Source organism: Aureobasidium pullulans (genome assembly GCF_000721785.1).
Source record: "Aureobasidium pullulans EXF-150 unplaced genomic scaffold scaffold_4, whole genome shotgun sequence".
Taxonomy (NCBI): domain Eukaryota; kingdom Fungi; phylum Ascomycota; class Dothideomycetes; order Dothideales; family Saccotheciaceae; genus Aureobasidium; species Aureobasidium pullulans.
The window spans coordinates 648748-670859 of record NW_021941024.1 but is presented as its reverse complement, the minus strand read 5'-3'; the positions used below and the strand labels follow the sequence as shown (position 1 = coordinate 670859).

The 22112-nt window shown below is 51.0% G+C and overlaps 11 protein-coding genes across 11 annotated transcripts; 4 read left to right on the top strand and 7 right to left on the bottom strand.

Annotated features, from left to right (window-relative positions):
* Positions 1–388: 388 nt before the first annotated feature.
* On the bottom strand, positions 389–2536 carry M438DRAFT_372610 (uncharacterized protein; the record flags this gene model as incomplete). The annotated part of the gene is made up of 3 exons (XM_029908361.1): positions 389–1825; positions 1876–1943; positions 2113–2536. 3 exons carry the CDS (start codon positions 2534–2536, stop codon positions 389–391), a joined length of 1929 nt encoding a protein of 642 aa, XP_029763224.1.
* Positions 2537–2673: 137 nt separating this feature from the next.
* M438DRAFT_160675 (uncharacterized protein) lies at positions 2674–3564 on the bottom strand. The gene has a single exon (XM_029899047.1). It carries the CDS (start codon positions 3306–3308, stop codon positions 2811–2813), a length of 498 nt encoding a protein of 165 aa, XP_029763223.1. The 5' UTR covers positions 3309–3564; the 3' UTR covers positions 2674–2810.
* Positions 3565–4616: 1052 nt separating this feature from the next.
* On the bottom strand, positions 4617–6099 carry M438DRAFT_343433 (Di-copper centre-containing protein). Its single transcript, XM_029904981.1, has 2 exons — positions 4957–6099; positions 4617–4894 (listed from the first exon to the last, which is right to left on the bottom strand). The coding sequence occupies exons 1-2, from the start codon at positions 5741–5743 to the stop codon at positions 4713–4715; spliced, it is 969 nt and encodes a 322-aa protein (XP_029763222.1). The 5' UTR covers positions 5744–6099; the 3' UTR covers positions 4617–4712.
* A 1138-nt stretch (positions 6100–7237) lies between these two features.
* Positions 7238–8899, top strand: M438DRAFT_268455 (succinic semialdehyde dehydrogenase; the record flags this gene model as incomplete). Its single annotated transcript, XM_029900255.1, has 4 exons — positions 7238–7258; positions 7319–7406; positions 7459–8748; positions 8802–8899. 4 exons carry the CDS (start codon positions 7238–7240, stop codon positions 8897–8899), a joined length of 1497 nt encoding a protein of 498 aa, XP_029763221.1.
* Positions 8900–9785: 886 nt separating this feature from the next.
* M438DRAFT_248771 (Bromodomain-containing protein) lies at positions 9786–10013 on the top strand (the record flags this gene model as incomplete). Its single annotated transcript, XM_029899622.1, has 1 exon — positions 9786–10013. A coding segment is annotated over one exon (228 nt), but the record flags the coding sequence as incomplete, so codon positions are not given.
* A 1022-nt stretch (positions 10014–11035) lies between these two features.
* Positions 11036–13554, bottom strand: M438DRAFT_363158 (acetyl-CoA synthetase-like protein). Its single transcript, XM_029907633.1, has 3 exons — positions 13338–13554; positions 12471–13282; positions 11036–12418 (listed from the first exon to the last, which is right to left on the bottom strand). Exons 1-3 carry the CDS (start codon positions 13342–13344, stop codon positions 11312–11314), a joined length of 1926 nt encoding a protein of 641 aa, XP_029763219.1. The 5' UTR covers positions 13345–13554; the 3' UTR covers positions 11036–11311.
* A 350-nt stretch (positions 13555–13904) lies between these two features.
* M438DRAFT_343430 (uncharacterized protein) lies at positions 13905–14941 on the bottom strand. The gene has a single exon (XM_029904980.1). The coding sequence runs from the start codon at positions 14860–14862 to the stop codon at positions 14059–14061; it is 804 nt and encodes a 267-aa protein (XP_029763218.1). The 5' UTR covers positions 14863–14941; the 3' UTR covers positions 13905–14058.
* Positions 14942–15243: 302 nt separating this feature from the next.
* Positions 15244–17254, top strand: M438DRAFT_313890 (amidase). Its single transcript, XM_029902582.1, has 2 exons — positions 15244–15575; positions 15627–17254. The coding sequence occupies exons 1-2, from the start codon at positions 15294–15296 to the stop codon at positions 17082–17084; spliced, it is 1740 nt and encodes a 579-aa protein (XP_029763217.1). The 5' UTR covers positions 15244–15293; the 3' UTR covers positions 17085–17254.
* Positions 17255–17256: 2 nt separating this feature from the next.
* M438DRAFT_160613 (uncharacterized protein) lies at positions 17257–18072 on the bottom strand. The gene has a single exon (XM_029899045.1). It carries the CDS (start codon positions 17851–17853, stop codon positions 17428–17430), a length of 426 nt encoding a protein of 141 aa, XP_029763216.1. The 5' UTR covers positions 17854–18072; the 3' UTR covers positions 17257–17427.
* Positions 18073–18605: 533 nt separating this feature from the next.
* Positions 18606–20241, top strand: M438DRAFT_313889 (uncharacterized protein). Its single transcript, XM_029902581.1, has 4 exons — positions 18606–18920; positions 18976–19300; positions 19348–19635; positions 19693–20241. The coding sequence occupies exons 1-4, from the start codon at positions 18734–18736 to the stop codon at positions 20129–20131; spliced, it is 1239 nt and encodes a 412-aa protein (XP_029763215.1). The 5' UTR covers positions 18606–18733; the 3' UTR covers positions 20132–20241.
* Positions 20242–20468: 227 nt separating this feature from the next.
* Positions 20469–21713, bottom strand: M438DRAFT_353085 (uncharacterized protein; the record flags this gene model as incomplete). The annotated part of the gene is made up of 2 exons (XM_029906841.1): positions 20469–21429; positions 21523–21713. 2 exons carry the CDS (start codon positions 21711–21713, stop codon positions 20469–20471), a joined length of 1152 nt encoding a protein of 383 aa, XP_029763214.1.
* Positions 21714–22112: the final 399 nt, after the last annotated feature.

The window sequence follows — 22112 nt, the reverse complement described above, 5'->3', positions numbered from 1 at the left end:
ATCACAGGAGTCATTGACACGAAAATCATGCAGGAGTTCAGCGTCATCATTTTGTGTCATTTCCTCGTCAGCAATTGTAGCTAATTCTTCCAAGCTTTTCATATCATCCGTTCCTTCGTTTCCGTAAAAGCGTGAGCAAGTAGTAGTAACAGTTCATCTGTGCATCTTCGCCAGATCTCAGCATTCTCAGATCCATTCGCTCTGACTCTTCGAAAGACAACATTTGTGCCATCCACCTGTTCCCGCAAAAGCCCATAAAATTCTTCGTCCATTCATCTTGTCGCCTCGAAATCGCCGCTTTGATATCCCGAAATCCTTTCTTTATCGTGTCGTGAGAGCCCTTGATTAGACAGAGCAATGCTCAATGTCTTGAACGCCTGCCAACCAACTAAGCTGTCAGGAGTGCGATGAAAAGGACCTCGGCGAGACTGAGGAAAATTGCGCACTTCTTTTGGTATCTGGTGGGTTGAGCGTGGGTATTGGCAATGTGTACCATGTACTTGTCGAAGCCGCCAAAGCCATATAAGAGCAGGATGGGTGGACATATGGTGCAGACGACAAAGAGAGCCCACGATCTGCGCTTTCCGTAGGTGTCCCTCTTGAGCCAAGCGGTGTCGTTGATGAGACTGTGCGAGCCGCTGGCCTCAAGTACACGTGGAGACTGCTTGTTTTGTCTTTTCAAGGCGAGATCTTGGTTGTTGTCGTACCCCGAGTTTTCGATAGGGACAGTGGTGGCCATTGAAGCAGTGCTGGGTTTGGTGTGAACGCTTGCTGGGAGTGCAGGAGTGATATCGTCTTGCTGAGCAGAAGGGTCGGCGAGTTGGATGTAGCTCTTGTAGGGAGTCAAGATACGGTCGCTCGGATAACTAACGTCTGACTTCGAGGGGTTGTTTTCGGCGACGCTCACTGGACGTTCTTCAGATCTCAATATGTTTTTGCCTTTAGGCAGAGTGGCAACAGAGGGTCCCTTGTAGTTGGGATGGCGAGATCTGTGGCCTAGAGGGGCGACGGGGCGCTGATTGGGCTCCATAGCGTGACTGTCGTAGGGTCGTGAGAGTCTGCTGGGAGTTTCAGCAGCACGACTGCAGGCACGAGATCTCAACTGCTGAGGGTCGAAGTGAGGAGTGAATTCAGCCCGGGGAAACAAGCTGTAATTGACCGGGTCGTCGTCGCGGATCTTGAAGGTGCTTACTTCGCCGAGGGCAGCGACTACGTCGTCTGACTGCCTCTGTGCAGTAGTCGAGCCAGCGTCAGACTCCTCGGACTCGAAAACACCAGAATTGAGGCTGGACAGGAAGTTGGAAACGGGGTAGGGGAAGGAGGGTACGTCCAAGATGCGGCCATGGGTTAGGTTCTGGAGCTCTACATCGGCCGATCCGTCGTCGTTGCGCTTGCCTGACGGACAGCAGGAAAACTCATGGTCTACAGCTCCCCAGAGATCAGGCTTGTGACGCGTGAGACCGCCGGTACCAGCATGGTCGAGGATGCGGGTGGGAGGAGTGGGCACCCCCACCTCGCTCTCGTCGAGGAGCTCTCCACGGAACGGAGCCGGGCGACATGCCGGCATGGGGGGCAGCAAGGAGGGTGCGGGCCCGGGAGTGCTTGCTGGGGCTAGAGCAGCAGCGTCTTCTAGGCGTGCATCGATGTACGACTGGCGGTTAAGATCTCCTGCGTGAATGAACGCGTGAGAATCGTCGGAATGCTCGGACGCAGCATATGCCTCAACGAGGTCTTCAAGGGCATTGAGAGTGGTGGAGCCATTTAAGTGTCCTACACCCTTGTCTTTGGGTGGTTGACCGTCCATGACTGCGGACGAGGGCAGGGTCTACATACGTCAGTCGGGTGGACTACATGTGGGAAGAGTAAGCCACGTACGATCTCGTTACCTGCGTTGAAGCAGGAAGAAGCTTGCAGGAGATAGAGGTCGAGGAGAGAGGTCGAGGCTGTCATAATGTCAGCAGAGCCCGGGTTTGGACAGGGTAGGGGCTCAAGGGAATGTTCCGTTGAAGGTTTGCTCCCATATCAGGCAGCAGACCCAAAGTAGCCGTAAAAAGGCAGGAACGAATTGGAATATGGAGAGGGGTCCAAGGAGACAGAAATTGAGTGACTTACATTGGGTACAAGGACTCGATGGAACAGTGCCTGCTGCCAAAGAGGAGAATGATGTATGGTTGTTCAGAGATGGTCCTCGAGGCCTCAAGATGGGGGTCTGTGCGGACGCTAGCGTCTTTTGGGAGGTGATAATGCCTGTGGCAGCATTGTGTTCTGTGACCAAGCGGAGAAGAGAACCAGTCGTCAATGACAGATGACTGCTGGTATCGTCGGACTGCATGTCGGTATCCTTTTCCAACTCCACTTGCCTCACGAAGCTAAACTCATCAAACTCTTCGAAACTCCATCCCCAATCCCGACTGTGCTGGCAGAGATCATGCTCTCGGTCGAACATAGGATGATACGACATTATCAGACCTGTCTCGCTCGACTCTCGAATGCCTCGAGGTCTCGTGGCGAATGGAAACACACCACAGAACGACATTTGAAGCGGTCGAACGGTTCTTCGCACAACTCGGGCCAACGCCAATGGCTCGTCAGTCGCCTTTCGACTCGCGCAAACGGGACGCAAAGTCTCTTGAACCGACTCCAAGAAACAGCTCTGCTGCTCATAAGTTGTTTGACGAGCTTGTGCTAATGCGGACGCCTGTCAGATTCCAAACGATCGCCAGCAAGACCGAACCAGTTGGACGTTCACGACGACTACGTCTGTCGCGATATTCGGGGCAAAGCAGCTCTCTTGTGATACGGAAGAACCGTCAACTTTCAGTAACCGTCTTGGATCCGGTATCGAGACGTGTGTCGTGGGCTTCTCGAAGGACTCCTATCCTGACTCTTGGGTGCTGCTGTAGCTGCTCTTCGACTGGTCCGGCTTGATCCCAGGAACTGTTGTTCTCGACACGGATAACAAGGATCTTGACATGTGATGATATCAACACAAATCCAGTATGCGATCCATGCTGTTCGCCGTTGGATACAGGTCCTTGTAAGAGATGGGATTGTGTCGAGGATATACCAAGGCGATTCGGATGCTCCAAGGACTCCGAACGAACCAGGACGATGAGCTGTCCAGGACACGAGTCGGCGTCAGACACCAGCGAAGTAATTCGTGATGGCTGAGGCTTGCAAGTTGTGCTGCTTCCCCACGTGGTGGCCATGTGAGAAAGTGTCACCCTGTCGCGACTGCCAACGGAGTATCGACTCGGTTGTTCCGGCGCTGAATACACGAGAACATAACATGAAGCGAAGGAAGGCATACATCATCGACCAGGGGGGAGCTCCTTCCTCAGGTCTTTGCAACCGTCGAGAAGATGCAACATCACCCTCGACACAGGCGTCACGCTCTCGACGGCATGCATGAGCGTGAAGGCTTGTGTGAAGCCTGGCTCAGGTGCATCATTCTTGCCTGACTGTTCTGTCTTTGCCGAGCACTCTGCGACTACTGTACGCTATGGTGTTCGTGCTGGTCGAGGAAAGGGAGCAACGCGTCCAGAGAATGAAGTTTGTCGGTATAACTCCGGCTTATCTCCATTGGCGCCAGGAGACAGCGAGCTGCCCGCCCTCGACTTCGACAATATTGTCATCGCAGTGGTTGAAACGGAGTTTTGCGAGATGGAGAGGGCTTGAATGGCTCAGAGAGAGTGCTTTATAGCCCAGCTCGCCTGTGTCAGTGGCTCTTGATATCACGGTCTCAAAGGTCGAGAGTTGTACCTTGGCCATATGGACACTGATGGTCATGCTGGTCATCTCTGACCTTCGAGCATGGTGGCATGAGCCATCACGGTACAGAAGGGTCTTTCGATATGATGCTTTCTTGCAAGGAGTTAATGCTTGAATATGCAAAAACGAAACCAGTGATGTCTCAGGCCGTCGTACCAGGCTTCAGCCTTTGGCTCAACTCGAAGTACTGCGACAGAGCTCATCCTGATAATTTCTTATCTCCAACAGAAACAGAGACACAAAAAGTAGATGTCCCTCACAGCTATCTCTCAAGTACACTCGATAGCATCACACGTTCGGGTCACACCACATATCTCCTCAGCACCAACACTCCCCCAACCCCTTATCACCCCAAACAAACCCCCCTCAACAACCAGCCTAACCATCAAACACCCCTCGTCACGAATACTACGATCTCACCACCCATATCTCCCAATACCATTAACCCCCCTGAGACCGCCAAAAACCACATTTCTTCAACGTTAGCGTCCAAGCTTTTATGCGAACATGTCCGAGGCGTTTTGTCTCAAGTGGCTACCACAATCGTTTTTTCTCTCTCGTGAAATAAACAACTGTCACATCGGCTCAATGAACCTTTTTGGGGGGTTCTTCGTAAAAATAGATGGCAGGTTGAACGTCTCGGAGTATGGATCAGTTATAGGAGTTTTGTTATAGGAAATTGGTGTTTGTGGCTATGCGAGGGGATGAGACGAGTATGGAGGCCGCGGATAGCGGTTTTGGACAGATAGGATGTAACGATGGTGGAAAGGAGAAGAAAGCATACGGCCGAGCGATATCGACATCACCACGAAGTAGAAGGAACACGAGACCGAGAAATACAGTCGTTGGTGGATACAGAATTGGTCATGAATAAAGCTAAATACAGCAGATCTATAGGGTCATAAACATTAAGTAGGAGGAGCATGAAAGCGCAAGACTTTTTACACATAGCGATAACAGAGGTCATAACCTTCAGTCGTCGCAACACTCTTCACGGCAACGGAATTGCCGAATCCTCTGATACGAACGCGCTCGTCCTCAACAGGCATCTCAGCCTTGGGATGTTGCTGTTGCCAGAGCCACCACAGACGATCGACCTGCATTTGGTGCAGGAAAAGAGGATCTACAAAAAGACAAACGTTAGCTCAGAGCTCTCAACATCGTATGAGAGTGATCATGATTTACCTTGAGGTAGTTCCGGGGTCGAAAAGTCAAAGGGTGCCAAGTCGGTAATACGAGCTTCGAGGACGTGGGCAAAGTCGTCGTAATCGACGGCAGACATGATTTCGGATACGAGCGCGGCATCGAGATGTTGTTTCGCGGCCTCATCATGGATGGCAGCTTGTGATGATTGTGCGGCTGTTGAAGTTGCACCCGATGATTCGGCGGAGGCCGCGGGCACGGCGGTCCAGTCCAGGTATGGCATGTCTCCTCTGTACGCACACTCGTTGCGCAGAGCGGACTCGAGAGTGTGCATGAAGAAGCGGTTCCATGGCAGGTAGTCTGAGGTTTGGGTTGCATGCCAGCCAGAGGTGCTGTAGGCTGACAAGAAGTCACCGAGTCTGCTGCCGGTTCTGTCATTCTTGGAGGGAAGCTCAAGAAGACAGCGCATAGCAGTCTGGTAGCGTCTCTGCTCCCTTGGCTTCATGCTGCGCCATTCACGACGGAGAGTGAGGTTGTTGCATGTGCTTGTTGGTGCCGATGTTGGTAGCGATGTACTTGTAGCTATGACACTCGTTGGCTTTTGGAGGATGTGTTGGCCATGTACGCGAGACTCTGGCTTGTTCCAATTCGAGGAAACTATCGTAGCGACTGTGCCAAAGACGAACAACAGCCACAGAACCAGGAAGACCGGTCGTGCAGGAGGGGGTGTTGCTAAGTCTTGACTCTCGAGGTCGTTGTTGTGAGGTTGCTTCTTCTCGAGATCCATCGCCAACTGCTGCTTCTCGGAATAGATAGTTTGCTCCGACATGTTGTTGTGATATAGCGTGCAGAGTGGTGATGAGGTGATGGGAGTGATGATGGACGGAAGAGAAAAGCGGCCGTATAGGCTATATAGCACAGAAGGATCGTTATGGAGCCGGTGGTGAGCTTTGGCGAGATGCATATATATAGGATGGTGGCTTTTGACGTTTGGAAAGACTATGGTTAGCGTTCGAGACATGTACTTAGATCTTCAACGGTCAGGATGGTGGTCATCAAATAAGAACGAGACGTTATTGCACGCTACCGTGCGCTCGGGTTCAGCTTCCACTTCTTCGCTGCAACGACTCCGAGGATGGCTTCGAGGACTGAAGTTTACCTCGACAAGCTTCAGCTGTGAGGTGCAGCTGATGGGCGGCTTATTTGGCGATCATGCCAATCGGCTGTCACTCGATGGTCTGCAGATCTGCCAGTTCCGTAAAACGATATCAAAACACATCTCCAACACCCCGCAAAGCACCTGCTGAGATTAGGCGCGACAAGCATTTTTTGAGTGCATATGTTAAGATTGGCAGAAGGATGGCATCCCTCGCGAACTGGGTCTGGCCAGTGGCGCCAAGGATTTTAAAAGCTTGTGGTTGGAGGAGAACTCGAGCGTCGGGGCTGGGAGCCTGGGAGGGAGACAGCGCGAACGTCGAACACGAAATATGATGGGAAATGGCGTTTTTCATGGCTGAAAATAGCCAATACCGAGGTGTCTGGGGCTGCCGCTGGACGAACACGTGCGACAGCAGAGGAAAGACAGTCTGCTCAAACATAAATCAACTGAGACCGAGTCAGAGACAGGCAGGTCTTTCTTTCTCCTAGACCCGAAAATATGATTGCGACATTCTTCGCGGCCCGCGGACAACGGCTGAGGGCGAGGGCTTGGGTCAAGTATTGTACTTGTGGCAGACACCTTCTCCTTTTCCATTGCCCGACGCTTGTTAAAGACAAGACAAGGACAGGGTTGGAAGAACTATTCGCGCATGGTGAGATGGTGTTGTAGAAGTCGGAATGTCACGGCCGACGAAGGAGCGGGGTGTCGAGCCGCGAAAGGAAGGTTCAGACGATTTCGGCGGCAAGCTTCCCTGTGGGCGAGCTTTTTACACATTGAAGCCCGTCACGGAAGCTGGCCTATCGATAGAACAGATGCGATGTGGGTGTTTTTCTTTGACTCACGATTGTTCAGAAAGACTTGAAATTTTGAATCCGCTATACAAAAACATTTCATACCATCAATCAACGACGAGTCTCGTGTCGAGAAGCATCAAAGTCTTTTGAATAGTCACGACCTCGGCGAGCTTTCCCCGCATCTAGCCTCCCAGCATCGTCATCGTCAACAGGAGAGGCCTATCGCGAGCCGAGGACTTGTGGAAATCCATCCAGTCACCTCTTGCCCGAGTCTACCATGACCTTCATCTCTCGCATCGTCGCAAAGCCTGCATTCAGGTCATCATTCCAGCCCATCACACGCATCAGCATAGCCTCAAGATCATACGCCATGGGACACAGTGTACCTCCGGTGCGTGGACTTGCCAGTTTCCGAATCCACACAGAGCCGATGCTGACAGAGAGAATATAGCTCAACGACCCTTCGCTGTTCAAGCAGCAGGCCTTTATCAATGGCAAATGGGTTGATGCAAAGTCGGGCCAGACCTTCGACGTCTATGGTAACACTCGGCAAGAGGAGAGAGAAGAGTACTCATTCTGACACGACGGCAGACCCGGCAACCCACAAGGCCATTGGCAAGATGCCCGAGATGAGCAGGGAAGACGCTCAACTCGCCATTGACGCTGCCGCCGCCGCCTTCCCCTCGTTCCGCAAGACAACAGCAAGAGAAAGATCGAAGATGCTGCGCAAGTGGTACGACTTGATGGTTGAGAATGCCGAAGACATCGCAAAGCTCATCACATGGGAGAATGGAAAGCCAATGGCTGATGCAAAGGGCGAGGCCACATATGCTGCAAACTTCTTCGAGTGGTTCAGCGAGGAAGCTCCCAGAGCGTACGGCGATACCATCTCCGCCACCGTCGCCGGCAACAGAGTCTTCACCCTCAAGGAGCCTGTCGGTGTTTGCGGTCTGATTACTCCATGGAACTTCCCCGCCGCCATGATTACCAGAAAGATTGGCCCTGCTTTGGCTGCCGGCTGTACAGTCGTCGCAAAGTCTCCTGGTGAGACTCCCTTCACGGCCGCCGCTCTGGCTGAGCTCTCAGTTCGCGCTGGAATTCCTCCTGGTGTCGTCAACATCATCACAGCCATGAAGAACACTCCTGAAGTCGGTGAGGCTATCACCTCTTCCGATATCGTCAAGAAGGTTTCTTTCACTGGCAGCACTGGAGTCGGCAAGCTCCTCATGAAGCAGTCAGCAGACACCCTCAAGAAGCTGTCTTTCGAGTTGGGTGGCAACGCTCCTTTCATCGTCTTCGACGACGCCGATCTTGACGTTGCTGTCAACGGCGCTATTGCTTCCAAGTTCCGCTCTTCTGGTCAGACTTGCGTTTGTGCCAACCGTCTCTACGTGCAAAGAGGTATCTACGACAAATTCGCCGAAGCCTTTGTTGCAAAGGTCAAGGACTTCAAGGTTGGCCACGGCTACGACGAGGGCGTCACTCACGGCCCTCTCATCCACGACCGTGCCGTCAGTAAGGTCGAGGCTCACGTTCAGGATGCCGTCAAGCAGGGTGGCAAGGTTCTCATCGGTGGTCAGAAGCTTCCCGACCTGGGCGACAACTTCTTCCAGCCCACAGTCATTCGTGACATGACATCCGACATGGCCCTCGCTCACGAGGAGACTTTCGGTCCTGTGGCCGGCTTGTTCCCCTTCGACACTGAGGCTGAGGTCGTGAAGCTTGCCAACGACGCTGATGTTGGTCTTGCTGGTTACTTCTTCTCGCGTGACATCCAGCGTGTCTACCGTGTAGCCGAAGCTCTTGAGGTTGGTATGGTTGGTGTCAACACTGGTCTCATCAGCGACCCGGCCGCGCCGTTCGGAGGTGTCAAGCAATCAGGTTTGTTCCATACTTCTATCTTCATTTTCAGAGCCCTACTAACGAGTCTCTAGGCTTCGGACGCGAGGGTTCAAAGATTGGTATCGATGAGTACATGGTGACCAAGATGGTCACTCTGGGTGGCATGGGCCAACCGCTGCAAGGAGAGTAGAAAATTGACGACAGCCTGTTTTACGACCATTTGTACATCACATATAAGCTTCATCACATATTCTGCTTACCTTTTCAGTATCCTCTCAGAGCTTTGCTTCCTCGTGATCACTTTGGACAGTCATATCAAGACCAAAATCATTGTTCCCTTCGATGGGTGTTTACTGAGAACGCCTCGTCAGGTTGAGAAGATTTCGGGTGTCGTAAATCTCATGCTGTTGACACAGCCACGGAGATCTGGAATCAAGCACCAGTCCGGCTTTCATTCAGTATTCCACGCCTTCTCAACCCTCGCCATCGTCATCGTCAACCATCAGTCTGACCACACTATCACTTCTGAGAGTGATCACTTCTGGCTTCGATTGAACACATCTCCAGGCCTTGTGAGCTATCCTTTCCTCCGTCTGAATTGGAAGGTTGACATCACTTGAAGCTGCTCTCTCATACGATCACACAGTGCTCCACCAATACGCAGCTTCAAGTTTAACAACTGTCTACGCCTCGCTGGAAAGTCTCACTCACGTCACACAGACTCTGCTGCTGTACAGCGAGAGTGACATGTTGACAACCGCATCGACACTTCGTTTGCTCAATCCTGGCATCCAACTTCGACTCGAGACCTTCTCTTCCTTTCACCAACTTCAAACGTGCCGACATCGAACAAATCTCCAGCCGTCCATCTGCCATACTGTCGTTGGGGAAGTATTCACGAATCATCTTTCCTCCGACTTACTTTCGACATGTCGCGTCGCTTCTCGCTAAGAAACAGGACCCCCAAAGCTCGCAGACCGATCCTCACAGAAACCCAGAGATCAACGATCGTCTACAAGTTCTGCGAACACGTTCTCCAGGGGCTCATTACTTCAGATGATGAATGCGTGCAGCCCTTTCTTGAGCTCGTGGATCGAGGTTCAGATGATGGTCCCGAGTACTACTCGACGATCGAACGTCCGATCGCACTCTCAACCATATCACGAAGACTCAAGAATGAGCAATATTCCGCAATCCATCAGTTCAAAAAAGATTTCGAATTGATGCTCAACAATTGCTTCAGGTATAACGAGTCGAGCAGTGACATCTACAAACAGGGTAAGAGACTCCAGACTGCATTCAACACCAGTATGGCTCTGAAAGAAGCTTGGGAGAGCCTAGAAACTGCTCGATTGTACCCAAGTTCTATCCCTTCCGAAGACTATGCTACAGGCTCAGACAGCGATGAAGACGAGAGCGATAGCCCTGACGAGTACGATTCGGGGATGTACCGCAATGAGATGGCGGGTGATACGGCTTCCGAAAGCAGCGACAGATCTGATGAAGATGAGTTTGCAGGAGATCAGAACAGTATTGCCGATGAGGATGACTTTGCACCTCATTCCGATGCCGAGGAAACACCTCACCCAGATGCTGGAAACCCAGCTGAATTGGGCTCCAAAGACGCTGCTCATCCCGTTATCGAGACCACTCAAGACACCACCCACATCACCCACAAAAGGTCCTTGGAAGCCACCACAGAACCAGAAACACCGACCATACAGCCCACTCAAGACCCAACCATCGACGAACAACGTCCAACCAAACAACCTCGACTCCAAGCAACCCCAGAAGAGCAAGTACACCCATTCCCCACTCTGTTACAACATCACTAACAACACAATCAGCTCCGACCCCCTCCAAACCATGCTCGAAACCATGATAGAAACCCAAATAACCCTCCTCACCACCCGCATCACCACAAACGCGAACAACGAATTCACCGACCACCAATTTATCCTCTCCCAACTCTGGAGCAAGAACCGCAAAATTGCCTTCCACGATATGTGGAAACGAAAGGCCGTGGACAAAGTTGAAGATATGGGGTTCAAGAAGATCAAGGCTGAGATTGGAGGGCAGGTTGAGCGGGCTTTTGGGGAGACGGTTAAAGAACAGGCGAGAGTGGTTTGTGAGGAGATTAGGGAAGGGGCTGCTGGTCTTGAGAGGGTTTTTGGAGGGTAGATGGGGGACTTGATCGGGAGATCAAAGGAAGGCACCGACGAATGGCATACTCGGCAGCTTCGTGGTGACTTCTAACCTTGCTTCCTGATTCGAATCTAGGAATATTCACAGCGGGAGAAATGCACAATACTCTTTCCAGCGGTACAATGGTTCATTGGCATAGCTCTGGACACAGACCTCCGGCAAAGAGATCGATCTGGAGCCTGCTACCCTCAGATACCCAAAAGCCTTTCATGGTTGACTCTAGCCACTGCGACGTCCCCGATCACCGCTGCTTCGATAGTGACGAATCCATCGTCGTCAAAACGAGGGAAGCTCACGTTAGCTTTGAGAAGAGGGAACGAGCAGAGAAACCTGTCTACAACTTCTTCATCTCCAGTACATATATATATCGAACGTAGCTCTCGTAGACGCTTCACACTCAAAGCTTAACACCACCACCCACAACACCATCCCAGTCCCTCTTCCTAAACTCCGTATAAGCCTCGGCACCCACAGGCAACCAAAACAATCCATCCTCTCCAACCTTACCAGGATCAACACCTTGCTCTCTCAACCCATGTTTAGTATACTTAGCAGTGCCCGTGACTTCAAACTCCCTAACCACTCGCAAGAACAAAGGGATCGCGAATTTCGGCATCTTTTCTCTAGCGTGTGCGGCTATTTCCTTGAGGACTTGAGAGGAGGGTGCGGATTTCAGCATTACTGCCGCACAGCCTGCTCGTCCGTCGTGGTTTGGCAAGGCGACGCCGTAGACGTTAATTTCTTCGATGTGAGGGGAGGTGGATAGAGCTTCGGCGACTTCGTTTGTGCTGACGTTTTCGCTCTTCCAGCGGTAAGTGTCGCCGATTCTATCGACGAAGAAGAGACGGCCTTGTGTGTCTTTTCGCAACAGGTCGCCGGATCTGTACCATGCGTCGCCAGCTTTGAATACGTCCCGCAGGATTTTCGAGTCGCTTGCTTTTTGGTTGCCGTAGTAGCCTACATATTTGTCGCTGATGTTGTTTGGATCGAGAGCGTTGATGTACTCCCCTGATTCTCCCGGGTTCACTCTTTCGCAGAGGTTGGAAGAGTTGCGGTAGGGTTCTCCGGTTTCGACATCGTGTTTGACGATAGCGGTTTGTGAGCCCATGAGTGTTTGTAGAGTTGTTCCCGCTCTTCCCACGGCACCGAGACCGAAGTTGTTCTTGCTCTTTATGAAACTGCCGCCGACTGCTTCGGTGGCTGAGTAGAACTCGGCGATTTCGAGGATGTTGAAGCGTTCCTTGAATTTCTGCCATACGTCCGGGCGAAGGCCGTTTCCGAAGGCCATGCGGATGGTGTGTGACTTGTCGAAAGGAGAGGGCGGAGTGCTGAGGAGGTAGCGGCACATCTCGCCGATGTATTGCATCATTGTCGCTTTTGAGGCTGTGGCCGAAGCGAAGAAGGTCTTGGGAGAGAAGTGGTGAGATAAGATTGTTGTTGCACCGGCGTGAAGGACGACTGAGATGTTGAGGATACTTGCTGAACTGTGGTAGAGGGGCATTGCCTGGAATTCTTGTTAGCCTTGCTCGAGTATCAGAGAGAGATGGGCAACTCACCGTGTAGTATCGATCCGTCGATTTGACACCGAGCCAGTTGCTCACTGTTCTGCCAGACAGTAGGAACTTCTTCCAAGGTACGACAGCAGGTTTGGGCAAGCCAGTGGTTCCAGAGGTGAAGATGAGCACTGCTGTATCACTGATCTTGTCACCACCTCTTTCCTCATCGGGCACTCGCAGCCCTGCGGTTGCAACAATTCTGCCCTCAGTCACGTCGTCTAGGACAACAGCTTGCACCGAGTTCGCAAGCTCTTGTCGAACCTCGTCTGTGAGTGCATCCTCAATAGCAGGATCCACAATCAACAACTTCGCCTTGCAAGCCTTGACACAATGCAACAAGGCCTTGCCCTTCAGGTTTGTGTTGATGAAGGCAGCTTTTGCTCCCAAGCTGAACAGTGCGAACCACAAGCACACGAATTGAGTCTTGTTCGTATAGTCAATGGCGACCATATCGCCCTTCTTGACTCCATGCTCTTGCTTCAGCCATGCGGCAAACTTCAAGACCGTCTCATAGACTTGCTTGTAACTCCATTCTGTTGCTTGTAAACCCTTGAGATCTGCTGGTGTCGCAACGTCTTTTGGAATGTGTGGTGGGATGGCGAGGAAAGAGTGGTCGCGTGTCTTTGGATCGAGGGCGTGTTTTTCGAGTTCGTAGAAGAGGTTTACGCGGTCGTTCTTGACGCAGTTCCTGACATAGAGGGCCCCGCATACAGTCGCCTTGAGGATGGCGTAGTCATTGGGGAAACTGGTCTTGGCTCGTAGGTAGGCGAGAGATGCTACTGCTGCTGGAGCTGCGAGCGTCAAAGGTAGTGCTGTGGGTAGTCGTCAGTAGGACTCGACAACTCCGTAGCTCGAAGAGGAACATACCAGCCATTGCTATCTGATATGTGAACTCAATTGGCACTAGGTAAGCAAGATAGTACTATGTACACGCCTGTCACGGAAGGTGTTGAAGTAGTAGAAAGAGGAAATTGGGATGAGCAGCAATGAGAGACTTGACAGTTAGCAGACCTACCTCGAGTCTACCCCGACATCTAGAAAATCGCCTGGCGCGCGCCCCATGGCAACGGCATTTGATGACCGAGGGAAGCTCTATCTTTCCCATAGCATTTCCCGTGTAGGACGTGGCTTGTGTGACGTTCGAGAGGGGCGCGCAAAAACAAGCCGAGGCTCGGCAGCAATGCCCGTCTGGAAATGCTGGGCATTTGCCAAATACTGACTGCTCGCTTTTGTGGGATAGCTCCTTCCGTGCCTCTTTTGAGTATGAGGTCGAAGACAGCACTCGATGCTGAGCTCGACGTGATACGGCGTCAAAGTCTCTGTATGGATATCGACACTTGCTGACGTTCATGTGCATAATGCATATGTCGTGCATCCTTGACACCGCCGATCACGCACTTACGAGTACAACTTTGATGCTCTCAACATCTGTTTTATCTCTAGCATACAGCGAACACGGGCGTAGCTGTAAAGAAACCGCACGATCTCACTATCACTTGTAGATGCGAGGTCGCCAACATGTTTTGAAAATGTAGGATGTTCTTCATGTTTATTGGCCAGCGAGAGCGAGAAGAGAAAGCTTTTCTCTTTACCTGTTCGCCTGGACGACCTTTTCAAGCCTTTTGTATGCATCGAGTGCTGCGTCTGGTACATCAACATGTCCAATGAATCCTTTGCCCCTTGGTCCGTAGCCGTTCTCGTCATCTCTCAGTCTGACTACCTCGCCCAAGATGAGGCCCAAGAATCTGTCCATATTCCACAGGTCGTCCTCTTTGACACCTTCGCTCTCGTCGAAACTCAATCTGCCATCTTTCTCGATGACTGAGGGTACAAAGGTGGGACAGGCCTCAAACGCCACATTGTCCAGTCCAAATGCTTTCTCAAAGGACACTTTCGTCCTCAAGCTCATGGTGGGATCTTGAATAATCAGGACATTACTTCCAGACACCAGTAATCCACGCTTCTGTAGCAACTTTCTAGTCTCCGTGGCATTGGCACCGCAATTGGTGCTTTGATCCTCGATCAACACTCTCACACCGGACTCTCTCACTCTGCTTCCGTCAAAGCGATGGTCGAAGATCTTTTCCATGACTTGGGCTTCCGGTAGGCCATTGATCTGCTCGGATAGGTCGGCATAGCGGGCATTTCTGGCCACTGCAGTGTACAAATGTGGAGTTGAGTGTCCGATGCCGCCGCAGAGGACCACGGTGGAGGTTAGAGCTGAGCCATGTTTTTGTAGGGTGCTGAAGAATGTTTCGGCGCAGTGGAAGATGGCACTGACGCAAAGCACAATGTAATCATAGTGTTGGGGCGTGCTTGAAGCTGGGTCGAGCTGAATCTGGTCGTGGGAGAGAAAGGTAGATATCGTGTTAACATCTTCCGCGAGAGTCATCTTGGTGATGCTTGTAAGTCAAAAACCAGATAGCTGCAGTTGTGCTGTCGTTGGTCCGAATTGTCTTCTGGTCTTTGTTCTGATGCAGTTGGCAAAGAGATGGTGCCGAGAAACCGAGAGCTGACGAACTTCGAGACCAAGACGGACTGCCGGATTGACGCCATCATGTTCACCTGATTATGAGCGTGAGAGACAACTGTACACAACGAAACTCCATTTGAATGATTTGTTAATCTTTGAATGGCATTGATAAGGCAAAGAGGCATCGACAGGATCAAACCAGGGTTGCACACTTGACCAGACTCCAGCCTCGGCACCTCCGCTACTCCCCGCACGTCTCCACTGAAGTTCTGAACATATCCTCCCTATGAACATTACAAATAGGATTTCAAACAACCAATATTGTTAAATATCCTCACTGCCGAATCAAAATGTCGCAAAGTGAAGCTGTGTGGCAGTCGATTGCTCGACGAAAGAAGCAGGAGCAATCGAACCTGATCCCCAAAGACTGGACGCCCAAGACTCGGCCAACAGCCAACCGCAATGATGTACTAGCCGTACCTCGAGAATGCGGTCTTCTGAGCGACCAAGAGATTCAGATTACAGAGAATCATGATGCTACAACTTTGGTCAAAGAACTTGCAGCGAGAAGATTGAAGAGCGTCGATGTTGTCACTGCATTCTGCAAGCGAGCGGCAATTGCTCAACAATTGGTTAGTCAGTCGGACCAAGGTGTTTCACTGGAGGCACTAATGAGAATCTAGACCAGCTGTCTTACCGAGATCATGTTCGGAGAAGCTATCGTCAGGGCAAAACAGCTGGATGAACACCTCGAGCGGACGGGCAAACCCATTGGACCTCTACACGGCCTACCCATATCTGTCAAAGACTCCTTCAAGATTGTGGGCAAAGATGCGTCCATCGGTTATGCGTCACTATGCTTCAAGCCCGCAGAGACCAATTCGGCATTGGTGGAAATGTTGCTTCAAGCTGGAGCTGTTATCCACTGCAAGACCAACATCCCACTTACGCTCCAAGCGTTGGACTCGCACAACAACGTCTTCGGCCGTGTGCTAAATCCTGCAAACTTGAAACTCACTGCTGGCGGTAGTTCAGGTGGAGAAGGTGCACTTGTCGCAATGCGCGGTAGTGTGCTGGGAGTGGGCACAGACGTGGGAGGAAGCATTCGCATACCGGCTATGTGCAATGGACTTGTGGGCGTCAAGCCTAGCCATGGGCGCATACCTTATAGCGGACAAGAGAACGGTAGCTTGCCGGGCACGGAAGCTCTTGGGATCAGATCTGTTGCTGGCCCGATTGCTCACACTGTGAGAGATTGCGAATTGTTCTTCAAAGCCATCGGAGATCAGGAGCCGTGGGTATTCGACCCCGAGTGCATTCCTCAGACTTGGGAGCAACAGATTGTACGCAGTGCTCTCAGGACACCATCACTCTCCGACCACATGAGAAGGTTGAGAGTAGGCATTGTAAAGACTGACGGCATCACGACGCCACTTCCACCTATCCAAGCAGTCATGGAAGAAATCTCCAACACGTTGAAGAGAAATGCTGCTATCGAAGTCATAGAACTGGACATCACCTCTTTGCTCTCACAATGCCAAACTATCGCCAACGGGTTGTTTGGAGTCGACGGCGCAAACACTGCATTCGACCTCATGGAAGCGACCTCTGAACCGATTTCACCGTGGCTCAGTAAGCGCCTGCGCCGTAAGGCAAATCTCACGGCGGAGAAGATACGAGATCTTCAAGCACGACGAAACGCACTGCAAACACGCTTCCTGGACATTTGGAGATCAGGTGGTGGTTATTGGAAGGATGACACAGGAAGCGCCAGGAAGCTGGATGTCTTCATCTGTCCGATCGCGCCTCATCCTACGCCCGCAGTAGATTCCTGGAATACCGTCTCATATACTTCATCGTTCAACTTACTCAACTATCCAGCGGCAACACTGCCTATCCGTCCAGTCCGAGTCTCGGATCTCAATGGCAATCTTTCCGATCAGTCGGCGGCACCGAATGGTTGGGAGAAGTATAATCGCAAGCTCTGGGATGGTGATCGTAGTGTTTTCCTCGGCGGCACGTTGTGTGTGCAGGTCATTTCCCAGTGCAGGCAAGAGAGAGTGTTGTTGCAGGCGATGACAAAATTAAAAGACTCGCTTGCGGTACTGAAGGAGGATAAAGCGGTGAAACCAAGGTTGTAGACATGACTGGTAGAGAGCGGATAGCAGCAGCATGAGTGTTGAAGGAACTTGAAAAGCCTCTGTCCTCGACGGCTGACGGCAGTGGAGGCGGCATATTGCAGCTATTGAACAGCACATATATGCAAGAGTTGCATATCAATCAATGGTTCCTCATGCAGAAGCGGCTTCAGGTAGAATGCAGTTTCGTGTAACGTGGAAGTCTCGATCTTCTCTGCATGCTCAGGTTTCTTGCTGACGGCGCAACCGAGAGCAACAAGCCGGCTAACTTCATGCATGCAGAACGTGAGATGATTCTTAGAAAAAGAGTTTGTTTGATGAGGAGGACGAAATTCTTGATGAGCCCCTAATTTAGGGCGATGTCGTTCTCCCGGGCTCTGAAGATCCACTTTTGATTTGACAGCGCCCAAGCTTTTTGACACCTTTGCTGCACGTCACCTTTTTGAGAAGGAAATGACTCGTCTACGTCGATGCGGCCTTCCGTTCGAGGGGTCGGTTCCCTGCATGTAACTGACATGTTCGACAACTCGAGATCTACCAGACGTCTCGTCGTCGAGCGACAACATAACGTGAAGCGCAAAATCGAAGCCTCAGAGCCAGCATCCAATAGCCACGGCGCCAGCAACATTGAGACTTGACAACAAAGTGCCTGACCCGACCTGCATCCGCATACGAAGGTGCGACTAAGGTAGTCGTTCCAAAGGCGGGGTTCGCGCGGCGGGCGGAGGTCGGAAGAAAATAGACGGCGCCCTCGTGGCCTCATGCACATCATGCAAGTAACAGGTGAATAAGGGAAGGGCACTCAACGGTCGTGCCTGTCTATACTCGAGAACAGTTCGCACGATTACTTGTGCGACCAACAGCCGAGACTCGAACGTTTCAGTCGCTCGAGCTTGGAGCTGACATTTCTCTCAACGGCTATCTCAAGTCGTGATCACTGGTGAAAGAATGGAAAACAACGTGGCAGTCTTGAAGAATGTCAGCTTGGGCGCCGACTACCTGGAAGACCCAATAGCCGCTCAACCTACCACGCCTCATCTCCAAAAGAAATACTACGCCACATGTTAGATCAGGGGTCATCAAGATCGTGTCGCTCTCAATCCCGGTTCCGGGCCCAGTCCTCATCGCTACAGAGTACTTTCGAATCTTCAGAGTGCCTGAAGTCATGCACATGCAAGCTTCAATCACAATTCCACAGTAGACAAGTCGTCAATCATCTAATACGCACCGGCCCGCGACGGCGCTAATCGTAGCTTGGCCATCTATGGTTATTAACGGGGATGCAGCCGAGTGGAGAGATGGTGCAGTTTTGCCAATAGCAAAGATCGACACCCACACACCTCCGGCCACATGCCAGCTAAAGCCATGCAAAAACCGCATGCATTGGCTCGCCTTACCAATGGGAGGATCTTTCATTGACAAAGAAGATTAAGCTAGGTCGCACGGCATCAAAGAAGAACTAATGACGCGTGGTGTGGAATGTTGGGGCCCTTCGAGAGCAGAAGAGGAGGCTACTGCCCTCATTCTCTTTGTTCATAATCCCGACCCTCTTTCTGTCACACTTATGGGGTGATGTCCCTCGTTTGAACTACCATTTCTCTGTCAAAGAGTAATGCAAATCAACTTGACTCTGTTGCCATTCGAATAAAACGATGGCCCCGAGTCTAACACCAGCAATACAGGCCCCGGCTGGCCGAGTCAGCAATCTGATTAACCCTGATGGTGTTGGATATCGCATCACAATCACCAATATTGTCTGCATAGTCCTCTTCATGATTGTAGTAATCATTCGCTTGATTACTCGAGTATTTTTTAATAGATCATTTGGTCACGATGACTGTAAGAACATGCTTCCATCCTTCGTCATCAACACCCACTGACTCCGGGGTGTTAGCACTCATCCTTTTTGCTACAGCATCATTCTTGGCCATCATGGGTGTCTTCCAATGGATGGTATCACTAGGTCTGGGAAAGCACCTCTGGGACGTCCCGCTGGAAAGCTATTCACCCAGCTTCCTTCGCGCCTGGCTTACAGTAGCCGTGCTCTACTCAGCATGTATGCTCACCATGAAGCTGTCTGTACTCATGCTGTACCGCCGCCTCTTCCCCATTCAAAACTTCCGCATTCAATGGTGGTGTGCCCTTTGCTTTGTCAATGCTTACAGCGTGATGTTCATCTTCGCGTCGATCTTTTCCTGCTCACCAATCTCGGCAGCATGGTATGACATCTTATCTCTTATACCTGGACATTACTGATATTGAGCAGGGATGTTTCCGTGTCGGAGCACAAGTGTATCAACCGCACAGCGCTATACATCGCCTATACCGTCATGAACAGTATCAGCACTTGGTGGATCTTGCTTATGCCCATGCCGATCATCTGGAGCCTTGCTCTGAAGAACGACCAGAAATACCTTCTCACCTCTCTCTTCGCCCTTGGATCATTACCCTGCGTTACAAGTATCGCCAGGTTAAAAGTGCTTGTCGACTGGCTCAACCATGGCGCAACCGACAGGGATATTACCTACACCCTCTGGAACATAGTCATCTGGACGTAAGTGTCTTCGTCTTAAAGCACAGCCCAGCGACCGTACTGACCATGACCTACCAGACAACTCGAACTCACCGTCTGTATGATCTGCGCATGTGGTCCTACTCTCCGCACCTTCATAGACCGTCAGATCAAAATCGTCAAAACGATTACCAGCGAAAAGAGCTGGAGCAAATCTTGGACACGAAGCTGGAGCAAAAGCTGGGGAGACAGCAAACATTCACACTCAAATTCCCACGGCAGTGCCTCTTACGCCACCGACACCACACTCGGAAAATCCACACGCTTGGGATCTGAAGCCAGCAACCTTCCCAATTTCATCGAAATGTTACAAGGTCGCGGCACGAAAAACAAGACACTGGTTTCTAGCAATGACGTCGCGCCTGACTCGGCGAGTATGGATCATATCATTGACGAAGATGCACATTACAAGCCAAGTCAGGAGGGGATCATGGTTCACACGTCCTATCAGGTCAGGACGGTGAGCGAGACTGTATGAGCTTCTGTTTTCCTTCCTTTTTCCTTCTGTGACGGTCACGCCTTGTTTTCCTTTATGATACCTCCTCACTATTCAGGACTTTTTCGGACTTTTGGTCGTTTGCTGTTGGCTGTATATATACATAGACTCTTCTTCGCCATTCAGATGCTGTTTCTCTGACCTTCTCAATCTTGCCGCAACTTCTGTGGTCCACAATCACGTCCTACATGTCTTTAACGTCCTGCATCCCCCAGTAGCGATTCTCAGTGGAGACCCACCCGGATCGATAAGAAACCTTGCGTTTTGATAGCTGATCAGGCAGTCAGAACGTACACGGAGAGGCCAAGAAGATTCATTGCTATTCGCTCCCTTTACACGTACGTAACTCGCCACTTTCCTTAGCAAGGTCCATTACATCGACCCAATCATCATTGGTCAACCACTCCAAATCTTCAAAAGCCCTTGTAGCTGCTCCCCTCGCCGCAACGAATATCGGATCCACATTTGCAGCTCTCTCGTCATGTCTTTGCTCCAACGACTGCCAGTGCTCTCCGAACACGCTTTCCAGTGCCTTTGATAACACCTCATCATTCGCACTTTCTCCTATCACCACGACCTCTGCAATATCATCTCTTGTTCTGACATCCTCACCTCCAGGACCATACCGCCACAACGACGAACCCGTAGCGAAAGGCGGCTTTGTAACCTCCCTGATCGCAACTTCCAAATCATCACTCTTGCCTTCCCAATCCACCGCAGAACCTAGAGTAAAATTCCTGATCTCCCTTTCCTCCATCGAAAACCCGCATTCCTCCATCGCCAACACCGCTATCAACCCCGCTCGCGTATACTCCACAATCAACACTAATTGTTCCGGATCATCCAGCTCTGAGGCCGGTTCAGGCCATGTCTTGTAAGAAGGACAGTGGGAAGTTATATTCCAGCCGCGGAGGGCAGATTGCCATGCTGGGATACTCAAGGGGATAGGTCCTACGCCTAGAGCTTGACTTGCCGAGTGTAGAGCGAAGAGGGCCGAGTCGTCCAGAGGTGAGGAAATGGTAACGTAAATTTCCATTAGAGAGGTGTTGATGTGTTTGTTCGCCTCGAGTTTTAGGAATTGCAGGATTGGTAGAAACACTGCTGTTGCGTTGATGTCTGTTGCGGTGATAGATTGCTCATCTGGCAGATGTATCTCGGCAAGTGAGGTCGAAGATTCTTTGTCTTGAATAACTTGTCTCATGGCTTGTTTGTATAACGTATCTCCTTCGATTTTGGCTGCGTCGATTGCAGTGCCGTTGGCGTAGAGTATACTCGCTGTGCTGTACAGAAAGATAGGTCAGTTTGATATCTCCATATGTGATGAGAATGGCAAAGTACTCACGCATAGTCAAGAGTGAGATGGAACCCAACACCATACTCTGGCGACTCTTTCGTAACCAGACGGCTCGCATGAGTAGACGCGCAGAGACAAATCAAGAGATACAGAAATGAGGTCAACGTTGCACGCAACATCATTGCCACTCTTCGAGTATGTGATATCGAGCAGGGTGAAATAGACGATGATGAAGGATACGAGAATGGTACAGTACTTCGGAGTGAGCATGTGGAGTATTGCCTGACATCAAGGCCACCTGTACCCGATGTTTTCATCATGACTCGTCGCTCGAGTCATTTGTTTGGAGTCCTGCGATCGGCGGGGAAAATAAGGAGAAGGAGCGAAGGAAGAGATAAAAATGTTCTGATACACATCTGTCGCAATTACAATCTCAAAGCTGTCTGGTCCAGGAAGCAAGGAGATAGAAAAGAAGAAGATAGTCCTTGCCTTCCCATTGAAAAAGAAAAAGAGTAGTCTGAGGGAAAAAGAAGATAGAGAGATCCCATCGTTCGTCACACTCGTCACAAAACCTAGAAACCCAAAGGGACGGCTGATCATATTCCCACACTCGATGCCGTCCATATGTTGCTTTTTCGAACAAAACGCCTGCCAACACCATGCTCAATG

Bases quoted from the DNA above. Each gene is read 5' to 3' on its own strand.
- M438DRAFT_160675 (XM_029899047.1), bottom strand. From the start codon at position 3,308: ATGCCTTCCTTCGCTTCATGTTATGTTCTCGTGTATTCAGCGCCGGAA.
- M438DRAFT_363158 (XM_029907633.1), bottom strand. The intron at 12,419-12,470 runs GTGAGTTGCCCA...CAAGAATTCCAG, and splicing joins CGACGGATCGATACTACACG to GCAATGCCCCTCTACCACAG.
- M438DRAFT_313889 (XM_029902581.1), top strand. From the start codon at position 18,734: ATGGCCCCGAGTCTAACACCAGCAATACAGGCCCCGGCTGGCCGAGTC. The intron at 18,921-18,975 runs GTAAGAACATGC...CCGGGGTGTTAG, and splicing joins ATCATTTGGTCACGATGACT to CACTCATCCTTTTTGCTACA. The intron at 19,636-19,692 runs GTAAGTGTCTTC...ATGACCTACCAG, and splicing joins TGGAACATAGTCATCTGGAC to ACAACTCGAACTCACCGTCT.
- M438DRAFT_313890 (XM_029902582.1), top strand. From the start codon at position 15,294: ATGTCGCAAAGTGAAGCTGTGTGGCAGTCGATTGCTCGACGAAAGAAG. The intron at 15,576-15,626 runs GTTAGTCAGTCG...ATGAGAATCTAG, and splicing joins CGGCAATTGCTCAACAATTG to ACCAGCTGTCTTACCGAGAT.
- M438DRAFT_160613 (XM_029899045.1), bottom strand. From the start codon at position 17,853: ATGATGTGCATGAGGCCACGAGGGCGCCGTCTATTTTCTTCCGACCTC.
- M438DRAFT_343430 (XM_029904980.1), bottom strand. From the start codon at position 14,862: ATGACTCTCGCGGAAGATGTTAACACGATATCTACCTTTCTCTCCCAC.
- M438DRAFT_343433 (XM_029904981.1), bottom strand. From the start codon at position 5,743: ATGTCGGAGCAAACTATCTATTCCGAGAAGCAGCAGTTGGCGATGGAT. The intron at 4,895-4,956 runs GTAAATCATGAT...GTCTTTTTGTAG, and splicing joins GACCCCGGAACTACCTCAAG to ATCCTCTTTTCCTGCACCAA.